This window comes from Arachis duranensis, chromosome 2, assembly GCF_000817695.3.
Source record: "Arachis duranensis cultivar V14167 chromosome 2, aradu.V14167.gnm2.J7QH, whole genome shotgun sequence".
In the NCBI taxonomy this organism is placed as follows: Eukaryota; Viridiplantae; Streptophyta; class Magnoliopsida; order Fabales; family Fabaceae; genus Arachis; species Arachis duranensis.
The window spans coordinates 38,144,781-38,154,145 of NC_029773.3; the positions used below are offsets into that span (position 1 = coordinate 38,144,781).

Below are 9,365 nucleotides of genomic sequence, written 5' to 3' on the forward strand. Positions count from 1 at the left end.
CATCACATAATATTTTTAAGGCTATGTAGTATGTACCTTGGTGGAATTCATTAGTAGCATTGGCTATCTGCTCATAGCTGTAGCACTTTAATAAGGGCTGAGCCTTTTCATTCTTGGACATGCTATGTTTTCTTCGGAATGGTGATCCGAGGAAGGAGGCTATGCACTTCAAGGGAGATTGAGGCTTTGATCTTCTCTTAGGCCTGTCTGTGGTGTAGGTTCTTGAGACCATAGTGTGCTATATTTCTAATGTGTTGAATAAAGGATCAATTTGGTAAAGCAAACAGAAGTTATCATAGTTTAATACTCTTGATTTATTAAAAAAAATTCTTGCATAAACAAAAATGGTGTGATACAAAGAATAGGCCTACAAATTTATGATGTAAAAGTTTGAAGTTGAATACACACAGTGAGGGATCCTAACACTAGCATTTTTCTCAAGCACAAAACAACTAAATGCCAACCTCAAAATCTAAAAACCTAACGAAATTCATTTTTGCAATCCTGCTAATAACAACTACAACCCGCAGAGGATAAGATAATATAAAACTAATATCTTTTTGCACCTCATAACTAAGTCATCAAATAAGTACACACATGGGCTAATTAAGCAACATAATGTCGCTAAGAAACTAGACAAGTTACCAGAAACAATGATGAATAGTAATACTTCTTCTTGAATAATGTTAAATAACAAAGAGAGTAAAGAAATTTGAAGGTAAAATGAGTATGTGTAACCTGAGAAGTGAAGTCAGAAGCAGTGAACATAAAAGAAGAGGTAAGGCTCTTAGTGACAATGGGGTGTCCCTCAAGCTTACGAAGGTACCAACCTACAAACCCACCAATTTGTGAGATATCACTCAATTTTAGTTTCTTCCAACACAAGAGAATAAAACAAGACGGTCACATGAACAGGAGAAAGAAATGTTTAAAACTGTGATTAATCACATGGGGAGAAAGCCTTCAATAATTAATTAACAATAAACTAAAAACATAAAAAAGAATCATTACATTTTATAGATTTAAAAAAAATCCATTTAGTAGTAAGGATTGAAATACAACTTTGCATGATGTAATATAAAACTAATAAAATCAGGCTAACAGTAAAAATACTACTTTCATCTAAAATAAATAAAATTTGAAAAGAACAAAATATGCATGAGAATGATCTTAAAGCAATACTTGCTAATTCACTAAAAATAAACATCAATTAGGACCTGCGACATAGTCCATTATTGTGTATAACACTAGGATGAAACAAAGCCACAGGGATCTCAATTATCACACACATCATAATACATGACTTAAGAGATGCATTCATAACCTGTACAACTGAATTAGCATTTGTTGCTATATAAAACCATATCACCAAAATTCATGTCAATTGAAGGGGGGAATGAATCGAGTTTTATCAACATTACTTGGCACTGTTGTGTGTAAAAAATTAATAGAAAAGAGGACACACTAGATAATAAATCTATTAACCTGATAATGTTTTCTGAAAATGAAAGGGTGAGAGAGATCAGTACTTCCGGTGCTTATAGTGCAACATCTCAATCAAATTTAATACCTGATGACTTGCATCATCTACTCCTTTTTCTTGTCAAAAAAGATTATGAAAGAGACATAATCTCATGTAATCAATTCAATTCTATGCATCAAATGATATATTTTTTGATACATTGCTTTGAAATGGGTTTGTATTGAATTTTAGGTAAAAAGAGCACCAAAAAGGGAGAGAACAATGAAGAAAGTTGGGCATATGAAATGGGCATGGCACTTACAACAAACGCCATGAAAATGTATGGGCGTGACACACCAGCACCAAGGCGTGGCACACCAGTAATGACTTCCAGAGAAGAATGATTGGGTTCTAACGACGACGTGGCATGCCACCTGCTGGGCGTGGCATGCCAGTATCAGTTTCCAGAAAGCAATATTGAAGGCCACAAAAAGGGCGTGGCACGCCAAGCAGGGCGTGTCACACCAAGTCCATCACACACCAAGGGCATGCCACTTGAACCATTGGGTGTGGCACGCCAATTCATCAATCCAGAAGGGGACAAACACTTGGGCGTGCCACATGGTATTGAAAGCGTGGCATGCCAACTCTAGCCCATCACTTGGGCGTGCCACTTGAAGACCCAGGCGTGGCACGCCAAGCTTGAAGGAGTCAACTTAAGATGGGCGTGCCACTTGAACATCAAGACGTGGCATGCCAGTTCAAGTTTCCAGAGAGGAAGTTGAAGACCCAAAAATTTGGGCGTGCCACTTGATGTCGAAGGCATGGCATGCCAGCTATCATCCTCACTTGGGTGTGCCACTTGGGTCCCAGGCGTGGCAAGCCAATGCTAAAGAAGACCAAGCACCAAAGCTGGGCGTGCCACTTGGATACTAAGGCGTGGCACGCCAACTCTCACTATTTACCTGGGCGTGCCACTTGAATACTGGGCGTGGAACGCCAGCTACTAGAGCAAGGAAGCATGCACTATGGGCATGGCACACCAGCTATGTTTTCTAGAGAGGTGAAGAAGCATGCACTATGGGCGTGGCACGTCACACACTGGGCGTGGCACGCCGGTTATGTTTTTCGAGAAGTGAAGAAGGTTTTTCATGGGCATGGCACGCCACATACTGGGTGTGGCATGCCAGTAGTAAAATCCAGAGAGGAAGATGAAGCAACCACAATGGGTGTGGCACGCTAGACCTTGGGCGTGCTACGCTAGTTCAATTGTCCAGGGAAGAAGAGCAAGAAGGAAGAGCCTGGGCGTGCCACTTGGGTTTGAAGGCATGGCATGCCAGGCTAGCCAAGCTTTAAGAAGAGCCTGGACGTGCCACTTGGGCTCAAAGGCGTGGCACGCCAGGCTAGCTAATGTTTAAGAAGACCCTGGGCATGCCACTTGGGTTCGAAGGCGTGGCACACCAGGGATGCCAACACATGGGGCGTGCTACTTGAAGAGCTGGGCGTGGCGCGCCAAGCCAAATTTAGTGGCTAGGCGTGGCACGCCACTTAAATGCCAGTTACACGCCAAGTCTAAAGGTCACGTTTATTGAGTTTTCTTTTTCCCTCCAATTGTAATTTTCTTTTCTCTTTTGTATTTTCTTAATTCCAGTGATAGGAGTAGTATAAATATCCCCTGGAAGTATTGAATAGGAGGTTAGAGAGGGTTGACATTGCCAAGTTTAGATCTAGTTTAACTCTACACTTCATCTCTTCCATCTCTTGTACTTTTCTCTGAGCTATGAGTAGCTAAACTCCCTCTTATTAGGAGAGGGAGCTCTGTTGTACTTGATGGATTAATGATAGTGAATTTCTTCTTCTCTTCATATTCTCTTTGATTTGCTAGAAGGAATTTCGTTCTTCATGCTAGTGTTCAATCATCTTGGGAAAGAGGTTGAATGCAAAATGGGTTTCATGGGAACCTTGGAAAAGGAAACATGAAACCATGCTTGAAATCCCTTCTCACACTTGAGTAGAATCTGGGTTTTGGGATTGGATATGGTGACATATAATCCACCCATTATTTGGATCCATAATGATGTGTGGTATAATCAGGGACCAAGCATATCTCTCTTCATGAACAATTAGACCAAGGAATCGGCTGATTATCAAGATTTGAGAGATTGAATTACCAAGGGATTGGGACTCAATCAATCATGATTGCCAAGAGGTCAATGAGTTGCATGATTGAAGATGAGATGAACTGAATTGAATTTAATCCAAAGAGATCAATATCTCCTAATCCCAATGAATCCCCCTATTCTTACCTCCCACATTCTTTATAGCTTTCTTTTACATTCTGCTAATTCCCCATTCCCTTTTAGAATTTAGCCATTTATGTTTTTGTTCTTTACATTCTTGCCATTTACACTTCTACACTTTATTGCTTTCCTTTACTTTTGTGCTTGTTATAATTCTGCAATTTAATTTACAATACACAATACTCGCTACTTGATTAGCTTAACTAATTAACTCATTAGCTAACACTGCTCAATCAATCAATCTTTGTGGATATGATCCCACTCCTTGTGGATTATTACTTGATGATATTTGGTGCGCTTGCCAAAGAACGGATTCATTTTATATGGGGAGTAAATTTTGGTCATCAAGTTTTATGGCGCCATTGCCGGGGATCGATTTGAATTGATAGTGATCAAGTGAATGAGCAGTTAGATTAAGCATTTTTTCCTTTCATTCATGAATTCTCTGTTTTCATTGCCTACATATTAATACTAATAAGAGCACACTAACTGTTTGTTATTTTGCATCAATTAGTTTGGCTTACCCACCCTTCTTTCTAAGGGTGTTAAAATTTTTCTTTTGTGATTCTGTTTTGTGTATGACAGGGAGACGAGGAGCTGATATCTCCTACGACTCTGAACCTGAGAGAAGATTCTTAAGACTGCGTAGAGAAGCAGTGGCCAGAGGTAAAAGAGTGGTTGGTGAAGAAAAAAAAGAAGGTCCAACTCAAACCATAGAAGGAGAAGCACACAACCACCATGAAGAAGCTGTTGGCAACCATGCTCCACAAGAGAGGAGGGTGCTAGGCTCCTACATAAACCCCAACCCTAGGAATTGTGGGAGTAGCATCGGGAGGCCCAACATACACGCCAAAAATTTTGAGCTCAAACCATAAGTCATAACTCTCGTTCAGGATAATTGTTCCTTTGGAGGGAATGCACAAGAGGACCCTAATCAACATCTGACTTCATTTTTGAGGATTTGTGACATGGTGAAATCAAACGGTGTTCATTTGGACACTTACAAAATGCTTTTGTTTCCCTTCTCTCTTAGGGACAAGGCATCAAAGTGGCTAGAATCATTTCCCAAGGAAAGCCTCACCACCTGGGAAGACACTGTTAACAAGTTTCTAGCAAGGTCCTACCCTCTACAGAGAATCAATAGACTGAGAGTTGAGGTCCAGACTTTTAGACAACAAGATGGGGAGACTCTCTATGAAGCCTGGGAGAGATATAAAGATTTGAAATGAAATGCCTCCCAGATATGTTTAATGAGTGGGTGCAACTGCACATCTTCTATGAGGGGCTGTCATATGACTCTAAGAAGGCTCTAGAACACTCCTCTGGAGGCTCACTTAACAAGAAGAAGATATTCGAAGAGGCCATATACATAATAGAAACTATTTCCAGCAACAAGTATTTCTATGCTTCTGAAAAGACCCAAAAGAAGGGGGTGATGGAGCTCAATTCCATGGATGCTCTGTTAGCTCAAAACAAGATGATCATGGCTCAGCTGGCAGCTCTAACCAAGCAAATAGAGAAAAATAAAGTCTCAGCTGTCCACGCTCAAGCACCTCCACAAGAGGAAGAATTCTCAGAAGTTGAAGAGGGGTGAAACCGTGGAAACTAGCCAACTATGTGAACAATTCCTCTAGACCACCATATGACCCCAATGCCAAGACATACAACCCAGGTTGGAGGAACCATCCAAATTTTGGGTGGAGAAACCAGCAAAACCACAACCAAGACCATAAGCTATACCAATCTAACCAACACAACAACCACAACTCTAATCATCAACCAAGCAACACCAGAAACCACAACCCACCAAATGCATCTTACTATTCCAACCAACAACCATACAAAAGCCAACACCAAGATGCTTCAACTCCAACCATGCAACTTTGTGACATCAACAGCAACTTTGCAAAATTGGAAGTTGCCAAAGCACAACTAAATGGGGCCATTACCATTGTTGCAGATAGACAAGTGGAAGCTGACAAGAAGATAGATGCACTTCAAGAGGAAGTCAGGTCCAACATAAGAAACCAAGGAGTAGCCATTTCAAAATTGGAAGCATAACAAGGGACCTTGTCTAAACAACTGCCAATACCCACACACACTTTTCCCAGTGATACCATGGTCAACCCAAGAGGGGAGTGCAAAGCTATCACACTAAGAAGCGGGAACCGGGAAGGTTGTGGAAGGAGAAGTCCCAAGTCAAGACAAACAAGAAAAGGAAGCTGCAACTGAATCTGAAATCAAGAAGGAAGAAGATACTCCTGCACCAATCCCACCCAAGCAAGTTCTAAAGCCTTATGTGCCAAAAGCACCATATCCACAAAGGCTGAGAAAAGATGGAAAGGACAACCAGTTCTCTAGATTTTTGGAGATCTTCAAGAAGCTTCAAATCAACATCCCCTTTGCTGAAGCATTAGAGCAAATGCCACTCTATGCCAAATTCTTAAAGGAACTCATGACAAGGAAGAGGATTGGAGAGAAAAAGAGATTGTAATGCTCATTGAGGAGTGTAGTGCCATAATACAAAAGAAGCTCCCCCAGAAATTGAAAGATCCTGGGAGCTTCCAAATCCCCTGTATCATTTGGGATATAAACATTGAGAAGGAAGTATGTGATTTAGGAGCCAGCATCAACCTCATGTCCTTAGCCATGATGAAAAGGATGAGGATAGAAGAAGCAAAACCTACAAGAATGGCCCTTCAACTAGTAGATATGACCTTCAAATTTCCCTATGGTGTGGTGGAGGATTTGTTGGTAAAAGTGGGAGAGTTTATCTTCCCAGCTGATTTTGTTGTGCTTGATATGGAAGTAGAGGCCAACACATCAATCATCCTAGGAAGGCTATTCCTAGCTACTGCTGGAGCCATAATTGATGTTCAAAAAGGAGAGCTAGTCTTAAGATTACATGAAGAGAAGATGGTCTTCAATGTCTTCAAGGCAATGAGCTACCCCAAGGAATCCATCAGAGAATGCATGATGGTGAACACAATTGAAAATCTAGTTCAAGGAGTCCTAGAGGAAGAACAATGTGAAGAAATCAAAGAGCAAGATCAACAAGCCTCGTGTGGTGAGCTATGATGAGCGGATAATTTATACGCTTTTTGGCATTGTTTTTAGGTAGTTTTTAGTAGGATCTAGCTACTTTTAGGGATGTTTTTATTAGTTTTGATGCAAAATTTACATTTCTGGACTTTACTATGAGTTTGTGTGTTTTTCTGTGATTTCAGGTATTTTCTGGCTGAAATTGAGGGATCTGAGAAAAAATCTAATTCAGGCTGAAAAAGGACTGCTGATGCTGTTGGATTCTGACCTCCCTGCACTTGAAGTGGATCTTCTGGAGCTACAGAAACCCAAATGGCGCGCTCTCAATTGCGTTAGAAATTAGACATCCAGGGCTTTCTAGAAATATATAATACTTCGTACTTTATTCGAGTTTAGATGACACAAACTGGCGTTCAATGCCAGTTTCATGCTGCATTCTGGAGTAAAACGCCAGAAACTCGTTACAAACCAGAGTTAAACGCCAAAAACACGCTTCAACTTGGTGTTTAACTCCAAGAGAAGCCTCTACATGTGTAAAGCTCAAGTTCAGCCCAAGCACACACCAAGTGGACCCCGGAAGTGGATTTCTACATCAATTATTTATTTCTGTAAACCCTAGTAACTAGTCTAGTATAAATAGGACATTTTACTATTGTATTAGACATCAGGGGGATTATCTTTTGGATCCTTTGATCATGTTTTGGAGGCTGGCCTCTCGGCCATGCCTGGACCATTATCACTTCTGTATTTTCAACGGTGGAGTTTCTACACACCATAGATTAAGGTGTGGAGCTCTGCTGTACCTCGAGTATTAATGCAAAGTACTACTGTTTTCTATTCAATTCAAGCTTATTCTTGTTCTAAGATATTCACTCGCACTTCAACCTGATGAATTGATGATCCATGACACTCATCATCATTCTCACCTATGAACGCGTGACTGACAACCACTTCCGTTCTACTTAAGATTGAGCGTGTATCTCTTAGCCTCCATTCCAAAAGACCGGAGTCTTCGTGGTATAAGCTAGAATTATTGGCAGCCATTCCTGATATCCGGAAAGTCTAAACCTTGTCTGTGGTATTCCGAGTAGGATCTGAGATTAGATGACTATGACGAGATTCAAACTCGCGAGTGTTGGGCGTAGTGACAGACGCAAAAGAATCACTGGATTCTATTCCAACATGATCGAGAACCGACAGATGATTAGCCGTGCGGTGACAGCACATCTGGACCATTTTCACTGAGAAGACGGACGGTAGCCATTGACAACGGTGATCCCCTAACATACAGCTTGCCATGGAAAGGAGTAAGAATGATTGGATGAAAGCAGTAAGAAAGCAGAGATTCAGAAGGAACACAGTATCTTCATGCGCTTATCTGAAATTCCCACCTTGAATTACATAAGTATCTCTATCTTTACTTTATGCTTTATTTATCTTTATATTCGAAAACCATTATAATCATTAGAATCCGCCTAACTGAAATTTACAAGATGAGCATAGCTTGCTTCATACCGACGATCTCCGTGGGATCGACCCTTACTCACGTAAGGTATTACTTGGACGACCCAGTGCACTTGCTGGTTAGTTGTGCAGAGTTGTGACGAAGTGTGATTCACGTTTAAGAGTACTAAGTCTTTGGCGCCATTGTTGATTATCACAATTTCGTGCACCAAGTTTATGGCGCCATTTCCGGGGATTGTTCGAGTTTGGACAACTGACGGTTCATCTTGTTGCTCAGATTAGGTAATTTCCTTTTCAAAAAGTTTTTAAAAAAAATATTTCAAAATTTTTTTCTTCTTTTTCGTTTTTTTTTTCCAAAAATATATTTTCGAAAAATCCAAAAAAATTTCTTAAAATCATAAAAACCAAAAATATTTTTGTGTTTCTCGTTTGAGTATAGAGTCAAATTTTAAGTTTAGTGTCAATTGCATGTTTTAAAAATTTGTGCATTTTTTGAAAATTTCATGCATGGTGTTCTTCATGATCTTCAAGTTGTTCTTGGTAAGTCTTCTTGTTTGATCTTCATATTTTCTTGTTTTGTGTTTTTTGTTGTTTTTCATATGCATTTTTGCATTCATAGTGTTTAAACATTGAAAATTTCTAAGTTTGGTGTCTTGCATGTTTTTCTTTTCTTAAAATTTTCCAAAAATAAGTCTTGATGTTTGGTGCGCGAAATTGTGAACAATACTTTTCACAACTCTCATAATCCCCGGACATGAACCCCAAAAACTTGGTAGCTCAATACCATGGCATTACACAACTTCGCACAACTAACCAGCAAGTGCACTGGGTCGTCCAAGTAATACCTTACGTGAGTAAGGGTCGATCCCACGGAGATCGTCGGTATGAAGCAAGCTATGCTCATCTTGTAAATTTCAGTTAGGCGGATTCTAATGATTATAATGGTTTTCGAATATAAAGATAAATAAAGCATAAAGTAAAGATAGAGATACTTATGTAATTCAAGGTGGGAATTTCAGATAAGCGCATGAAGATACTGTGTTCCTTCTGAATCTCTGCTTTCTTACTGCTTTCATCCAATCATTCTTACTCCTTTA

The 9,365-nt window shown here is 40.0% G+C and overlaps 1 protein-coding gene across 1 annotated transcript in view; it reads left to right on the plus strand.

Annotated features, from left to right (window-relative positions):
- Positions 1–6,255: 6,255 nt before the first annotated feature.
- The window catches only part of LOC107474366 (uncharacterized), a 24,142-nt gene continuing 21,032 nt past the window's right edge, over positions 6,256–9,365 (plus strand). Inside the window, exon 1 of the mRNA XM_016093988.1 lies at positions 6,256–6,824. Coding sequence (XP_015949474.1) covers positions 6,256–6,824 — 569 coding nt within the window. The remainder of the gene's footprint in view (positions 6,825–9,365) is intronic.